This window comes from Trichechus manatus, unplaced genomic scaffold, assembly GCF_000243295.1.
Source record: "Trichechus manatus latirostris isolate Lorelei unplaced genomic scaffold, TriManLat1.0 scaffold00004, whole genome shotgun sequence".
NCBI classification, from domain to species: domain Eukaryota; kingdom Metazoa; phylum Chordata; class Mammalia; order Sirenia; family Trichechidae; genus Trichechus; species Trichechus manatus.
The window spans coordinates 9,573,421-9,591,371 of record NW_004443940.1 but is presented as its reverse complement, the minus strand read 5'-3'; the positions used below and the strand labels follow the sequence as shown (position 1 = coordinate 9,591,371).

The 17,951-nt window shown below is 44.8% G+C and overlaps 1 protein-coding gene across 3 annotated transcripts in view; it reads right to left on the bottom strand.

The window, feature by feature from the left end:
* Positions 1–17,951, bottom strand: part of SFXN5 (sideroflexin 5) — a 148,253-nt gene that overhangs the window by 29,882 nt on the left and 100,420 nt on the right. For 2 of the 3 annotated variants that reach the window (XM_004369206.3, XM_023732725.1), the window contains one exon: positions 14,598–14,688. In XM_004369206.3, coding sequence (XP_004369263.1) covers positions 14,598–14,688 — 91 coding nt within the window. Of the gene's footprint in view, positions 1–14,597; positions 14,689–17,951 lie in introns of those variants that run through there. The other variant, XM_023732733.1, reaches the window with a different exon arrangement.

Here is a 17,951-nt window from a genome sequence, read left to right as displayed (position 1 = left end):
GCCGATGGCAAGCTCAGTGTCAAGTCCTGAGGAAAATATGCTCTTGACTGCTGCAGATGTTCTCACATCAGACTCATCGCAATGCAAAATCATGCAGATTGTGAACAGCTAATGAAGCACCCAGTGTAAAAGGGACAGAGTGGGGAGGAAGAAGGAGCAGTAGATGCACAGACAAATGTGCAAGAAAGTTCTCAAAAAGAAGACTACAGGGGAGCTCGCCTCCTGAACTAGCACAGAAAGATATTGAGTAGAGCAATAGAGCATAGTAGAGTCTAGCAACAGACCCACGTGCAGGGGAAATTAATTTATGATAAAGCAGTTGTATCAACTCTCTGAGAAAGGACCATTCAAAAATTGTTGTTGTTGTTGGTAGGTACCTCTGAGTCGATTTCGACTCATATTGACCCCAGGTGACAGAGTAGAACTCCCCCATAGGGTTTTCTAGGCTGTAATCTTTTTAAAAGTTGTATCTTTTTTGAAGTTGTCAAGGATTTCATTTTACTTGGATCCACAATCAACACTCATGGAAGCAGCAGTCAAGAAATCAAACAACGTATTGCATTGGGCAAATCTGCTGCAAAAGACCTCTTTAAAATGTTAAAAAGCGAACATGTCACTTTGAGGACAAAGGTGCGCATGACCCAAGCCATGGTATTTTCAATTGCCTCATACGCATACAAAAGCTGGACAACGAATAAGGAAGACTGAAGAAGAATTGATGCCTTTGAATTATGGTGTTGGTGAAGAATATTGAATATACCATGGACTGCCAGAAGAACAAACAAATCTGTCTTGGAAAAAGTACAGCCAGAATGCTCCTTAGAAGCGAGGATGGCAAGACTTTGTCTCATGTACTTTGGACATGTTATTAGGAGGGACAAGTCCCTGGAGAAGAACATCATGCGTGGTAAAGTAGAGGCTCAGCGAAAGAAAGGAAGACCCTCAATGAGATGGACTGATACAGCGGCTGCAACAGTGGGCTCAAGCATAACAACGATTGTGAGGATGGCACAGGACCTGGCAGCATTTCGTTCTGTTGTACACAGGGTCGCTATGAGTCAGAACCAATTCAACGGCACCTAGCAACAACAACCACAATCTTTACAGGAGCAGATCACCAGGTCTTTCTCCCAAGGAGCTGCTGGGTGGGTTCAAATCACCAGCCTTTTGGTTAGCAGCTGAGCACTTAAGTATTTAGCCACCAGGGCTCCTTATTCAAAACTTGGTGGAGAGCAATATGCTGTTCATTTGGGGAAAATAAAATACCATAAATACCATAAAATGTTCTAAGAGGTATTTTCCTATATTTTAATGTTTTAAAAATCATAATGTGCCTTACCATGTATGTTGCAGTTGGGGGTGGGGGTAGGGGGTAGGGTAGGACACCTCACCTGCTACCAAACACAATGGCCTGTGTATGTGTCAACTTAGCCATGGGTAGAGGTATCTGTTCATCCAAGTGTAGCAACCCACACAGAATTTGAACTTAAACTTAGATTCCTAATTGTTGCTTAAGACATCTTTTTAAAACTTATACTATAATGGAGCATGGACATGAAAAGTTATTGTACATGCAGAAGATTGTCTGCCAGATACCAGGCAATGCAATTAAAGGCAGTAGAAATTGCCAAACCATAGATAGCTACCCTAAAGAAATGCTTGCCCATATGCACAAAGAGACATTTACAAGGATGTTAATTATAGCACTGTTTGTAAGAGCAAATAATTAGAAACAACCTAAATGTCCACCATTAGGGAACTCACACGGGAAGATTTCCAGAACAAACTTTTATGAGGAAAAAAAGCCACTGAGTATGTACAGGATGATTAGATGCATGTAAAACCTTGCAACCGGCATGCACACATACGTGTGTGCACACATCCATAGGTAATGTTTTGGAAGATTCAACCTCACACAGTGGTCCCTTTGTGGAAGGGAACCAGACTTGGGGATTGGGGATTAGGGGGAGTTGAAAAGGACTTTTACTTTTTGACTCTAAAATTTTCTGGGTTGTTTGAATGTTTACAGTGAGAATGTAATCATACTTGTCTAGACACTTACAAGAAATCACTAAAATTCTTGAAGTTGATCATAAAAATGTTAAAGCTAGCAGGAGGTGATGTGATCTAATTAATTATGGGTTCCCTTTCAGGCACCTATTTGTCAAAAACTTCCTAAAGAAGTTGATTAACTTCAGAATTTTTTTTTCCTTCAAGTAAAGAAATAAAAAATGGAACCACAAGTATAACCAAACAGGAAATGCAGACAAAAATTTCCACACTATTATATGCTTTGAAATTATACTGTCAAAGGAGCCAAGGGGTCAAGATTAGAAGAAAGAATTACGAAAAACAGTGGGTGGCTGTGATGCAGTGTTTAACTACCGATGTCCAAAAGAGAATTAGAAAAATCCTTAAACTCTAAATGTATTTACAGGCTTTATTTAAAGTCTTAGATTCAAATGTTGTGAAACTAAAGGAAAAAAACCACTGCCGTCGAGTCGATTCCAACTCACAGGGACCCTACAAGACAGAGTAGAACTACCCTATATGGTTTCCAAGGTTGTAATCTTTACAGAAGCGACTGTCCCATCTTTCTCCCACGGGAGCGGCTGGTAGGTTCCAACTGCAGACCTTCTGGTTAGCAGCCGAGTGTTTTAACCACCGTGTCACCAGGGCTCCTCGATACTGACGAAAGTGCCTTGTAACTGAATGTGCAAGTGAATGCTAATCTAGTTTATTTGTTCAAACGAACATTTAATACAGTGCTCCTCTTCTGAAAGGCGATTATATTAATGCCTCTTAAAATTGAGGCATCTTAGGACTGAGTAATATGACATTCAATATCTGTTTATAAACCATATTATAAGAAATGGGAAACTGAGAAAACGTATTTATTAAATATGACAAAGAGCTACTGACATTAATTTATGGCGGGTCATGATGACTAGCTCCCCAACAGCTATTCTACTCACAAAAGATTAGTCTACACTAATTGTAATAATCCTATTCCCCTTGGTTTAGGAAGGGAGGTGCAACCGGATCCTAGCCAGTGAAGAATGACTGCTAGGGGACTTCAGAGAAAGGTCTCCTCCTACCAAAGAAAGGGTGGCAGGGAGACAGAGCCTCCTGTCCTCTGGAAGTTGTTGGGTCTGGAGGTGATGCTTGGCATTGCTGCTACCATCTTTGAACCATGAGAGGAGCTAGCCTGAAAATGAAGCCCCCAGAAGGCTGGCAGAGTGGAGAGATAGAAGGAAGGGTCCCTGATGACATTATTCTGCTATAGATATGGCCTCACCTGAGACTCGCCCTTTGTAAAGTGATAAATTCCTTTATTATTTAAGCCAGTTTGAGTTGAGAGTTTCTGTAACTTTTAGCCAAAAACATTCATAAAATATATAAAGAGCGTTTAAAAATTATTAAAAGATACAATGATTGAAATTACAAAAAAAAATGAGTAGGTAATTCATAAAAGAACTACAGAAAATCAATAAACATGAACTCAATCTCACTAATAGTCAAAGATATATTTTTTAAATTAAATACATCGATTTGCAGGAGTTCTTATATGTTTTGGACACTAACCTTCGCTGGTTAAATGGTTTACAAATACCTGTTCCAAGTCTGGGGTTGTCTTTCCACTTTGTTGATGGTCTCTTCTGTCAGATAATATACTGTATAATCAAATAAACAGTCCTTTCCTTTCTGGTATATACTTTTTGTGTCATTATGAAACTCTATCCCTACTGCAATGTTGTAAGTATTCATCTGTATTTTCTTCTACCAGTTTTTAAATTTTACTCTTCACACATAGGTCTTTAATGTATCTAGAATTTGTTTTGGTGTGTGGTATGGAATAGGGATCTCTTCTCTCTCTGTCTCTCTTCTGTTTGGAAACCTAAATCCCAGTAAAGCTAAGGAAAGATTTTCAACCATACTGGGAATTACAAAACTGCAAACTGAAATGATTAACTAACCATTTTAGATGGACAAAAATTTTAAAAGACTGATAATACCAGATATTGAAGAAGTGTTGAAGAGGATGTAGGAAAACAAAAATTTACGCCCCGCTGGTGGAATATAAACCAACATGCAATGTCTAGTGAAGTTAGAGATGGACATACCCTGTGACCTAGTAATTCCATTTCTAGATACACACCCTAGTGATTGGTGATTCTCAACACTGGCTGCACAACTGAAACCACATCGGAGGTAAGGCCCAGATGTTGTTGTTTTTAGTCGTCGAGTCGATTCTGATTCATGGTGACCCCATGTGTGCACAGTAGAACTGTTTCATAGACGTTTCAAAGCTATGGCCTTTTGGAAGCAGATCACCAGTCCTGTCTTCTGAGGCACCTCTGGGTAGGTTAGAATTGCCAGCCTTTCAGCTAGTAGTCAAGCCCTTAACCGTTTGCACCGCCTAAGGACTCAGGGCCGAAATAGCTGTATTTTTCTAAATCTTCCCCAGATGATTGTGATACAGATAGTGGTTTGAAAACCCCTGCCCTGGGGAAACTCTTACACATGGACATGTATACAAGGTTATTTAGTACAGAATTGTGTATCATAAGAAAAAACAGGAAACAATTGAAATGTCCCCAATTAATCAATTGTGAAACAGCCATACAATAGAGTACCTTATAGCAGAAGAAATGAGTGTATATGTGTTAACATGGGTAAATCTCAAAAGCACAATTAAAACCAAGTTTCAAAAGGATATGTACCGTATGATACAGTTAATGTAAAATTTAAAAACACGTAAGCAGTACAATTCATGGTTTATGGTAATACACATATGGTAAAATTATAAAAATAGTGGTCTTCCCTGGGTATAGAAAGAGGAGAATAGGACCAAGAAGGTGGAGGACAGGGAGGGCTTTGGGTGTACGCAACCTTTTATTTCTCTATTTCCTATCATTTTCTATGTGTTTGAAATATTTCATCATTTAAAGAAAAACAGACATGGAACGAGTTCTTGTGGCTGTTAAAAAGGATATGTTAGACATTTGTGACTGTCATGGAAAGATGTGCAAAATTTACTGTGAGGTAAAAAAAAAGCAGTTTACAGAGCAGTATATATAGCATGATCCCATTTATATGAAATCTACATTTACATAGGTATATTTACACTATACATGGATAAATAAATAGGCAGAGATTCATACTCTTAGATGTTTACTTGCTTTGGAGGGATATATACCAAAATTATCTCTGGGGAGGGAAGTAGAATTGTTTAACTTTATACAATAATCGTGTATTATACATATAAAAAAAAAAAAAAAAAGCAGAGTATGGCCCCGGATACCCTTTTAGCTCAGTAATGAAGTCACTCCCGAGGTTCACCATTCAGCCAAAGATTAGACAGCCCCATAAAACAAAACGCGACTAATGGGGTACAACAGTCCAGGGACAAGGACTAGAAAGCAGGAGGGGACAGGAAAGCTGGTAATAGGGAATCCAAGGTTGAGAAGGACAGTGTTGACATGTTGTGGGGTTGTTAACCATTGTCATAAAACAATATGTGTACTAACTGTTTGAGAAACTATTTGTTCTGTAAACCTTCATCTAAAGTACAATAAAAAATAAAAAGAAAAACAAATTGAAGTCTTAGGGGTTGATGAACAATGTCAAAAGAGTTAATATTTCACTGGGATACAAGAAGGAAAGAAGGAAAAAAATGGTGCCAAAAAAAAAAAAATTGACTTAATTACCGTGAACACATTCCAAATTTGTTGAAGAACATGAGTTAACAGGTTTAAAAAGCTCAGTGAACCCAAAACAGGATAAATTTAAAAAAAAAAAAAAAAAAAAAACACAACCAGGCACATTATAATTAAACTGCTGAAAACCATAGATTAAGAAAAAAATCTTGAAAGTGGCCAGAGACAAATAAACCATTACATATAGGGGCACAGTAATTTGAATTAGTGAAAATTTCTCACAAAAAACCATCGAGTTCAGAAGACGGTAGAGTCTACAACATTTTTAAAGTGCTAAAATAAATAATAATTAACAGAGAATTTCATATTTAGTAAAAATATCCTTGAAGGATGAGGCAAATAGAAATATCCTGAGACGAAGGAAAGCTAAGAGAGTTTGTTGCCAGCAGACCTGCCCTTAAAGAAATGCTAAAAGAAGTTCCTCAGGTGAAAGGGAAGTGATACCAGAGGGATACTTGGGATGAAGAAAGAGCAATAGAAATGATAAATATCTGGGTAAATAAAACAGGTTATTTTTCCTCTTAAGTAATGACACCAGCATGATCTTATTACCAAACCTGTACTCTTTCAAGATCTATCTATATGGGATCAGATGGACAACAGCCACTTGAAAGATTAGATAGGAACCTCAGGGAGCAGTGAGTTTCTATTAATGAGGGAGGAACAACTCAGTAAAGGAGGGTGAGAACGGTTGTGCAACTCGAAGAATGTGATCAATGTCACTAAATTGTACATGTAGAAACTGTTGAATTGGTGTATGTTTTGCTGTGTAAATTCTCAATAACAACAAAATAAATTTTAAAAACTTACAAAAAAAATAGAGCCATTCTCATTTAAAACAAAACACTCTAGTAGCAACCAGGGGATCCGCGTTCCCACCCAGGCTACAGACTGATCTTGGACAAAGTACTCCCAGACTCCACTGCCTTATCTACTAGGAGAGGAAGGCAGTGCCAGCCTCCGCTCCTCTCCCCTCTCCTCTCCTCCCTTTATTCCTCCTTTGCTCCCTTCTTTCCTTCCTTCCTACTATTTTGAAGGTAACACAGGCACACAGTAAACAATTCAAACAACAGAAGAGTACATAGTAAAAAGTAAGTCTCCTTGACTCCCAACCCTTAGCTTCATCCCACTTCCCAGAGACAAGGCACTGGAGCCATGTTCTCACCTGTCGGAGACAGTCCATTATTTACAAAGGTACGTGATTCACATCACTGCCTTTAAACACACACACATCCACAAATCACAGCAGAATGCAGTTGCTCTGCCAGTAGAGGAATGATGATTATCCAAGGAGGTTGTACACATTAATATTTGCTTGATTTCACAATATTCCCCATTTTTGCACCTGAGATGCAGTAAAATATATATATAACAAAACACTTCCCTTTTAACCACTTTAAGTGTATGATTCAGTGACATTCATTACATTCATCATGTTGTGCAACCATCATCACTATCCATTTCCAAATGTTTTCATACCCCTAAACAGAAACTCAGTACTCCTTAAGTAATAAATCCCCTTTCCCCCTTACTCCCCAGCCCCTGGTAACCACTAATAAATTTTTGTCTCTATCCATTTGCCTATTCTAAGTCTTTTGTATAAGTAGGGTCATACAGCGATTGTCCTTTTGTGTCTGACATATTTCACTCAACATAATGTTTTCAAGGTTCATCCATGTTGTGGCATGTATCAGGACTTTGTTTCTCTTTATGGCTAAGCAATATTCCATTGTATGTATGCATCGCATTTTGTTTATTCACTCATCTGCTGACGGACACTTGAGTTGTTTCCACCTTTTGGCTATTGTGAATAATGCTGCAATGAACATGGGTGTACAAATATTTGTTTGAGTTCCTGCTCTCAGTTCTTTTGGGTATATACCTAGGAGTGGAATTGCTGGGTCATATGGTAATTCTATGTTTAACTTTTTGAGGAAACAGATTTTCTTTTAAATAGCTTAAGAATTGGGGGAGTTTCACAACTCATATTGAGGTGTCACAAACACAGGACTGGGAATTTCTGGATTGAAAAATCAGTCTGTAAATTTAGGGGTGGGCTGACTGACTCTAAAGTTCAGAATCTCTTAATATAAGATTCTGCTAACATATCCATTTTCCGAATAACTCCATTTTATCACAGCTGCTCCCCTAGCTCAAGACTCTTTAGTGGTTCCCCATCAACCATAAGATAAAGCTGGTACCCTAAGCTAATATTCAGGACCCCAACGTGCCCTCTACCCCACCCCCCCGACCTCAACCAGGTGGCTTGCTCCCTCAGCTGGAGCCCACCATATTCATAACCCCAATCTCCCCTGCCCTGTGCTTCCTGACCTTCTCTGCCTCTGTAAGTCTGACTTTTCCTTCAAGGCCCAGTTCCCTGTGATTTCAGGAATTATAAAATCTCTGAGTCAGAAGGGATCACAAAAGTCATTCATTCAATAAGCATTTATTGAGCACCTACAGGTCCTGACCCACTTGGTCACACATGAGTGTCCCCCACAGCTTTTTGGGCTGGTCTACTACTGGGACACTCTCCTAACCCAGGGTGCAGGTAGCTTGTTCCAGTGACAGGCTCTGCCATTTTTTCAGAATTCATAATTATCCTGCCACTCTCATTGGGCTTCCATTTATCAGTGCTACTCTTGACTTGTGGAGCCCAGAACTAGAGACCCCTTTGTTCTGGGGCCTCTATCTCTAGGAATGTGACTGAAGTCTGAGGAGTCAATCAGAGGTCATACACCATACTTGAGCCCTGTCCTCAGTACAAAAACCAAAAAAACCTGCTGTTGTAGAGTCGATTCCGACTCATAGCAACTCTACCGGACAGAGTAGAAGCGCCCCATAGGGTTCCCAAGGAGCAGCTGGTGGATTTAAACTGCTGACCTTTTGGTTAGCAGCCAAGCTCTTAACCACTGTGTCAGCGTCCTCAGCAAAGAGCCCACAAAACCCTCAGGTGTCTGCCCTGAGTACTCGGGCTAAGCCAGGCACCCTTACTCTTGGGCTGTTGCCCACTTCTACAAATCTTTCTGGATCCTGGTACGGTTGCCAATGAATTCACAATCCCTGCCAGACTGGTGTCCCTGCTCTTTGAATGTGAGCAACAGGCCTCCCCTGTTCAAGGCAGTAATGCAGTAACTGAAGTGGAAATAGAGCCCTGGGGCACATTACTAGAGACTTCCCTCTGGCTGACATGGACCCACTGCCTGTGTCCTCTTGGGGCCTGACACACACTGGGGACCCATGCCAGCTCTGGGGCTGCCCCCAATGTTGGCACGCAGCCCACCCCACCCTTCCACAAAGTTCTGACGAGAGCTTCCTTCCATGGTTCTGCAAAATTCACGCCCACTGTGCCTAAATGTTCCTTTGATGGTGTAGTTTAGTCCTTTGTTTTGTTTTTTTTTTAGTAAGCAAAAATATTCTCCCTAAATAATTCAGTTCACATTAGATTTCTAAAATCTTAGTGTTGGAAAATGATTAAGAGATCATCTCTACCGGATTTCATCCTTTTATGAAACTTTATAGCACTTACTACCAGAACCTTTGCTTTTTGTGCCATTTTGAGCATTTGACCACCCCTGCATGGAGATGGGGGGCAGGGGGAGCACACTGGGTATGCATGAATAGAAGACTTTCCCCCAAACACCCTGAGGAATGGACTAGCTAGTCGACACAGGGAATTTTCCACGGCAATGAAATAAGCTGTGACATTTAATGGAAGAGAATTGCTGGGGACAGCACAGGAAGAAGTCTCCCGGCAAAGGGATGATGAGGCTAGTCTTTCCAGTTCAGGCAAGAAGGTCATCCTCCTAAGGGAGGAGTCAGCTGGCTGATGCTGAGGCTCTGGTCTCTCTTCCTTCCCCATCCACAGTGAGCTCACTCCCCAGATAGGGTTCTTTATCAGCCCAGGACCCTGCTTGTTCTTGCTCCATGTGGGTTCAGCCAGGAAGCCTGGGGGTGACTTTCAGGGCTTCCTGCCCACTCACACACATATATACACTGAGCCTGAGATGCCAGCCCTCCAGCTGTGCTTGCCCAGCTGACACCATGGGGCCTCCCCTCTCAGCTCTCAGCTAAAGCACCCTCCCGTTTCCTGACAACAAGGCATGTCTAGTCCTCTCACCAGCAAGGACCATGGCAACCATGATGGACCATCAGAACCAGTCCCTAATCGATTCTGATGCCAGCACACATGCTCCTGGGCTCACCGTCTTTCCTAACATCTCCATATATAAATAGAAACTGAGATTTCCCACGATTGCTGTTCTAGACCACGGGAACCAGGACCCAGCACTCCAGTTAGTTAACTCCTCCTACCCACCCCCAGCCCACTGGTTCCTCACAGAGGGGCTGTTTGTGTGGCCCACATTCTCCTAGAATGAACTCTGCTCATGGAGTTGGTGGCTGGACCTGGGGGTGTGTACTTTTCCAGTGCCTCTTCTATTCACCTTTAATTACACTGTTTGCCTAGCTCCCCAAACTATTAACTTCCACCTCTCAGCAACCACACATCAATTAATGGAGGGCCTGCTCAGAGCTCAAGGCTCCTGAACACAATTAAGCGTGACAGTCCACAAATAAGAAAGAACGGGAGAATTAATTAAGGTCTAAACAAATTAATTACCAGTCCCTGATCGATTCTGATGTCAGCACACATGCTCCTGGGCTCACCGTCTTTCCTAACATCTCCATGTATAAATAGAAACTGAGATTTCCCACATGATTGCTGTTCTAGACCAGGGGCACAGCAAGGCTTGGAAACCAGCTTGAGGAAGAGAAGTGGCCATCCTCCCTGGCTTTCCATGTGTTCATAGGCACGAAGTACATGCACACACACATACTCAGCACACACATGAACATGCGTGCACACACACCTGGGCTGAAACACCAGGGGTGAGCTTGGAGGCAAAGCCTGCTCCTGGTGGGACACTGAGTGACTCTGGACGCTTTCAGCCACAGGGGTGAGGGCTATCCAAGTCAAGATAGCCCTAGGCTGGGCCTGGAAGGCCTGGGTTTTCCTCATCTTAGTATAACTCTTAGCAACTCTGAATTTGTTTATTCTTCTGTAAAATGGTAAGGAGGAGAACTGAAGTAGAAGGTTGGCCTGCTGGAGAAATGTGGAAAGACAGAAATCCCTGTGTGTTGGGCTCTGCAAACTCAGGGAGGCCTGCAGCAACTGTGAAGGAGGTCTCAGCAGGAAGGAGCTGAAGCGGGGTCTGTTTCCATGCCCCATTTCCAGATGAGGAGATTGCAGGCAGTGGGGTGGGAGCAGCAGATTTGGGTGCGGAGACCAGGGGTCTTGCACCCTGGGTGTCTCAGGTGAATGGAGTCCAGTGAAGAGAAGTCTCCTCCCACCTCCTACACCAGGCTGGAGCTGGAGGTCCTGGGAGGAGCCAGGAGTCAGAGGGATGGGAAAGAGCCATTGACTGCCGGGAGCCTCCGTATTCCCTGGAACTTGAGTCTCCAGCCTGCCCAGGAGGTGGGAGTGAGGATGTGGCTTCTGAGCACAGGGCACAAAGGCCCCTTCAGGACCCTTCTGTCACACTGAACACACCTACCCCAACACACATACACACAACAGCCAGGGCTTAATATGATCGCTTCCTCTTGTCTCAGCCTACATCCTATGTGCACTCACGGCTTGCTGAGTCCTGTCTCCTCATCATACCAGGGCCCCAAGGGGGCAAATGTCCTCTACAAGGTAAAGCAAGTCCTGAGCAAGCTTCTCAGTGGCCTTAACATTAGCCTGGCCCACTGCAGAGAGCAGGGGTGAACACTTGGCAGGACCTAGACCCTCCCAGTACACAGTGGGGCTTGGAGATGCTCTGTCCTGGCCAGGTGGTGCCTGGGGCTAAGGTAGAGGGAGGCCAGGTGCAGGGACTGGATGGTAGCCAGGTAGGGTGAGTGAGGGGCATGTCTCTTCCTCTCGTAAACCACTGCGTTAACGTTAACTAGGAGTCAGCAGATGCCCATTTGCAGATGGGCCTGGGATGGACATTAGGAACCAAAGAGATAAAAGCCTGCATGTGGGGGAGAAGAGAACTGGGGCTGGGGGTGGATGGCGGGCAGGCACATAGCTAGGACTTGGGCAGTGGGCCTGTGGAAGCAACCAGAAAGGGCGTGCTTTTCTCAGGATCCTGGTGAGCTAGAATCACCAGGGCTGTGACCCATGCTATGTGCAGCCTGTGCAACTGGCCAGAAATATGTGGGGTTTTTAGACTCCTGAACAGTGGCTGGGTGAGTGAGAGGGGGCCAAAGTTTCCTTCCTGACAAAAAAGGGGGGAATTACAGGCTGGAGCCCAAAGAGGGACAGGTCAGAAGGTCTCAAGTGGTGATGGCAGAAAGGATCAAAACCAAAAGCAGGGACCCTCCCCTGAAGATCCCCAGAGAGGTTAAGACAAGACCACCCCAAGGTCACCCAGCAAGATGGCGCAGAGCAGGGTGGGAATGGGCCCCTGGTGGAGTTCTTATCTGAACTGTGGCTCCGGGGACAGATTACATCTGCCTGAGTCCCAGATCCAGTCCAGTGCAGCTGAGAGCCGCCCACTTTTCAGATTGCATTTGACCCTTCAGCCCCAAATGGCAAGGAACGCAGATCGGCAGCAGTGCTCGCTCAATTAGGCCCCTTAACAAAGTCAGATCTAAAGAGTTATTCCATTAATGGCCTGCGCCAGAAATAGCCAAGAGTTCATTAAAAGTGTGGAGTTGCTATAGCAATTATCTGGGTTGGCTGAGGCTCAGCTGGGTGGTTGGTCCTGGAGTTCATTAGCCTCTGGGCCATTGAGGAGGTGGGGCTGCCCAGTAATGATCTCCCACCTTCTCAAGGGGGCTTTTCAGGGGCTTCAAAGCATTTTCCTATCAATAAGGATATTTTCTATGGCCTCATCTCATCCTCCCCACAGCTCTGGGACATAGGAAGGTGGGTATGGTGCCCCCATTTTACAGATGGGAAAGCTGAGCCCTGAAGGTGAAGAGAGCAGGGCTGGGACCAAGACTTCTCGCTCTTCAGACTGAGCCTCAGCACCAGGGAGGTCACAGGACCCCACACCCCATCCTGGGCCTGCTTCCATCTTTGTTCTTTGGCATCTGATGGGGAACTCAGGTGTTATCATTCGAGCACTACTTACATTTCTCTTTTTTTAATTTTATTTTTATGTATATAAGAATAGATACAACAAAACATATACTCATTCTGCATAACAGTTTCTGCATAAACAGTTCAGTGACACTGTTTACATTCTTCATATTGTACCACCATTCTCTTCATCTCTACCCGGATTGTTTCACCGCCATTAACTTAGAAACTTAGTCCACTGCCCCCTAAACTCTTTATTTATGTTTTAGAGTTACTGTTGTCAATTTGATCTCATATAGATAATTCTTTAAGAGAGCACAATGCTTAAGGCAAACATTCTTTATTAATTGAGCTAAACTGTTGTTCAGTTTAAAGACGACTTTAGGGGAACACTTCTCTTTTGAATACTAATCATGCACTGCCACGTGCTGCTTTCAATGTTTATTTCTTTTTACTGTTCTTTAAACTTCCCACTGCTGTGCCCCCTCCGCAAACAGGGTGTAGGTTTTAAAGGGCTGGGATGGGCCCTCAGGGCCAGGCCTGACCCATCTATTATGAGTTCCTAACTCCAAATCCATTTGGAGCCCTAGTGGCACAGTGGTTAAAAGTTCGGCTGCTAACCAAAAGGTGGGCAGTTCCAATCTACCAGCCACTCCTTGGGAACTATGTGGCAGTTCTGCTCTGTCCTATAGGGCCACTATGAGTTGGAATTGACTCAATGGCAATGGGTAACTCCAAATCCAGCCAAGACTGGGCTGACGGAAGGAGAAAACCCCTTCACACACACGTGTGCACATGCACAACCATCTGGACTTGAGTGTCAGCCTCCAAAACCTGAGGGGCCCACAATACTCAAAGACTTGAAACACTAGACTAGCTGGGGCTCAGAATCTTTCGTGTGTGTGTGTGTGTGTGTGTGTGTGCGTGCGCGCGCGCGCGCGCCATTAGCTCCTCTGGAGCCCTGGTGGTACAGTGGTTAAGAGCTCAGACTGCTAACCAAAAGGTCGGCAGTTCAAATCCACCAGCTGCTCCTTGGAAACCCTATGGGGCAGTTCTACTCTGTCCCATAGGGTTGCTATAAGTCAGAATGGATTTGATGACAAGAGACTTGGTGTTTTTGGTTAACTCCTCTGGCAGTCTGGTGAGGCCTATGCAACTCTCAGAATAATGTTCTTAAATGCATAAAAGAAAATACATAGGATTACAAAGGGATTCTATGGAAATAAAATATCAGGCTATTTTTTAAATTGTGATACAGTAATAGATGTGTTTTTTAATTAGTGAATTAAATAATGAGATCTAACAGAGGATCTATTAACTACTGAAGCTGTGAATTAGTGTTGAGCATGAACGACATTTTAAGATCCCTGTAAAAACTACAATGTGACATGAAAATATCTGTGACTTCTATTGGTGAAAGAGTCACAGGTCCTGCTAATATTACTGAGGTTTGTTGCCTACATTTATAATTGAAGGAAATGTTAAATTGCAGTTAGAGGTTAGTGCAAATATTTTCCCCAATCAAGTTCACGGGATCCCTTGCATTCTATCTACAGACTCTTTGGGGGCCTGAAGATTCCAATCAGCCCCTGTGCTAAAAGCAGAGTCTCAGGCACAGAGGTAGTCAGCAGGGTCCTTGTCAACACTTTCTCTATTCATACACATTTTGCTCCAGTTACCCCAGCCAGAAGACCCCAGGCATCAGGAGAGGTGTGGAAGAGCAGGCCAGCTCCTGGGGACCCCCGCCGCCACACGTCCACATGGAGCACATGCACACAGACAGCCCCTCCCGGTGCAAGTCTTACCTACAGCAGGGAACGGCACGAATCTCTGGACAAGAAGGCGAGTGGCAGGGGTGAACTTGTTGGCTTTCTGAACCAGGACATTAAGGCCCACCTTGGAAAGAGAAAAACAGAAAAAGGGCACGGTGTTGCAGTGGCCTGCGGGAGGAAGGGCAGACGGACAGGGGTATCGTCTTCTCCCTGAAATTGCACCCAGGCACCTATTCCTCAGTCACCTGATGTTGCAAAGGTCCAGTGTGGCTATTTAAAGTACCATTACCTATTCATCCCAGTTAACTGGCCCATGAGGAAGGAAGAAAGGAAAAATATCACACACACACAGTGGGACTGCCTCCCACGGGGTGGGAGACGGATGGTGGGGCAGTTGCTGGTAAAAAGTTACATAATCTGCAAATAAATGAAGTATAAACTGGTTGCTGTTGAGTTGATTCCAACTCATGGCAAACCCATGTATGCAGAGTAGAATTGCTCCATGGGGTTTTCATGGCTGTGACCTTTTGGAAGCAGATCACCAATCCTTTCTTCCAAGGCACCTCTGGGTGGGTTCAACCTGCCAACCTTTTGGTTAGTAGCCCAGCACTTAACATCTGCACCACCCAAGGACTTCTAAACGAAGTATAGGAACCTCTCATTCCCACTCCAACCTCTAACCACTGCTTTGCTTGGCCCTACTGAGGGCCTAGGCACAGGTCTGGAGTGGGAGCCCAGGCTAGGCAGAGCAGCTCAGAGCAGAAGTGAAAGCCCTGGGCCCACTACCCTGCCTTCACCCAGACCTTAGCTCCCCTTGCCCAATCCAGGACACCAGGCCCCCTCCCTCGCCTTCACCTTGTGTACTCCCCACACCAGTCCATCTCCTGTGCTGTCCCTTGTCTTTCTAGAACACATGTCCAATCACTATCACCAATTCCTTCACACAGCACTTGGCCTTCCATAACCTCACCTTCCCACTCCTCCAATACCCCACATTCTATCTACATGGTCTGGGTTGCTGTTTATCAAATGCTACATGAACCTTCCAGCTGTAGGGCCTTTACCAGTGCTGTTTCCTATGCCTGGAATGCCTTCCCACCTCTACTTGTTCCACACCTGTTTTTTAAGGCCCACCTCTAGTGTCACTTACTAGCAGTGAGACCTAGGCAGGTAAGTAATTTAGCCTTTCTCTGCCTCAACTTCCTTGTCTGTAAAAAAAATATTAATAGCTACATCCCAGGGGTATAAGAATGTATGTAAATGCTTAGCGTGAGCTTGGCACATAAGAGGCCTCAATAAATGAAGCTCCATCATAACAATGCCGCCTTCTCCTGGGCAATAAATTGCCTCACACATCATCAATAGCTCCATCTCAACATCACTCAGTCCACTCCTCATGGTTCTGATGTCCCCTCCCAATTGTGAGGGAGGTACCATCTTTGTATGCCAGCACTTAGGATAGTGGATGGCACATGGGAAATGCTCAACAACCTGGTGAGTGGGGAATGATTGCATGAACCAACAAACAAACGAAAGGATGGTGAGATCAGCAAAGGCTGGAAAGGGGTCTTCTTATGGGAGGGGAAGGTAGGCTTAGGCCAGGCAGTGGACAAGGACCTTCTGGCAGGTTAGATGACATGGGTATAGGTACAGAGAGAGAAAAGGAGAGGCTCACGTGGCCCGGCCAGAGGACAGGTATACAGGTCTATAGCTCCTGCCTGTAGATTTTTTCCGGGCCCTAAGGCGGCCTGCTCTTGGCTCTGCACACCTGGTAGCTTAGCAGGCTACCCTGCTCCCTCAGCCCTGGCTCTGGCCTCAACCTTCTGGGTTACTGAGGAAGATGCAGGGCTGCCAGTGCTTGCAGCAGTCTAGGCAAGTGCAGTACAGCAGGAATGGGAGGGCCAGCCCACCAGCCTCCTCCCCTCCCGGCAGGCACTGCGCCCAGGGCCTTACTGAGCCAGCGTTCTGTAGGCAGATCCTGCCTGGGTTCCATTTTGTCTCAAGCTGATGCTCAGAGTCCAATCTTTGTCCTCCCTGCTTGCTCGAGGGATGGCTGGGAGGCAGGGTGATGCATGGCAGCTTGGATACCTTGTGTGGTAGAGTGGGGCAGGGCTGGAAACTGCTAGCCCAGGCTGGGCCCTGCCACCCCTGCTTCCCAGGCTTACCCTAGTCATGGAGATGGGACTCACCAAGTTAAAAAACAAAACAAAACCCACTGCTGTCAAGTCAATTCTGACTCATAGCGACCTTACAGGACAGAGTAGAACTGCCCCATAGGGTTTCTAAGGCTGTAAATCTTTATGGAAGCAGACTGCCACATCTTTCTCCCACAGAGCGGCTGGTAAGTTCAAACTGTTGCCCTTTGGGTTAGCAGCCAACCACTTAACCACTGTGCCACCAGGGCTCATTTCACTAAGTCCAGGTCTCCTCAACTCACAGCAGGGAGTGCCTGTCTATTTCTGTGACTCAAAAAGGGCCTCACCCCCTCGCCCGAAACAACATCAGGGCGAATGCTGCTACAGAGTGTGGAGAAGAAAGCGTGGAAGTGCTGAAGGACCTGCAGATGAGCATTAGTGATGAAGAGGAAGAGGAGGAAAGGGGGCCTGGGAGAAGACAGTTAAGTCTCTCCTATGTGCCGGGCCATGCGCTAAGCCTGTGACATGAAATATCTTGATTGAATCCCCCCTACAAGGCTTTTGCAATTATGAATATGGCACAGGACTTGACAACAGTTCATTCTGTTATACATAAGGTCGTCATGAGTCAGAGCTGACTCAACAGCAACTAACAAGGCTTTTTGGTAGGACATGTTGCCCCTTTTCACAGAGAAGAGGTAGGTTCAAAGAGGTTAAGTGACTTTGCCCAAGGATAGACAGCTATTATGAGGAAGGTGAAATTAGGATTTGAACCCAGGGTCTGCTAACTCCAAAGCTTTGCTCTTAACCACTGTGCTATTTATTTTCCAATCGTCTTCTTTCTTAATAAGTGATGCTTCAATGCCTCACGTGCCATTTAAAACTGGCTCTTCATAGCAAGATCCAGATACTGGCTTGGGGCAGGTGTCCAGATGAGTGAAAAATGGAAGGCAGATCAAGTCAGGAGAGACGGGCCTCAAACCCATCCCCCAACTGCCGGCAGCTAGAAATCAGGTCTGCGTTCAAAGCCCCACCTAACTCATTTGGAAAGATGCAGGAAGTGCTGGAGGAGTGGGAAGAGGGAGCCATCCAAAGAAGCCAGCAGGGTTGCTTGGCCCCTTCCTTGTGGTAGTCTCTGGGGGTGGGCAGGGCTGGGAGGGTGGGTAAGGAGGAATAGTGGCCACGGGTTGTAGCAAACACTCAGCTTTGTCCTGTTACCCTCAAGCCTTCCCGTCCCTGGCCACAGCCATTC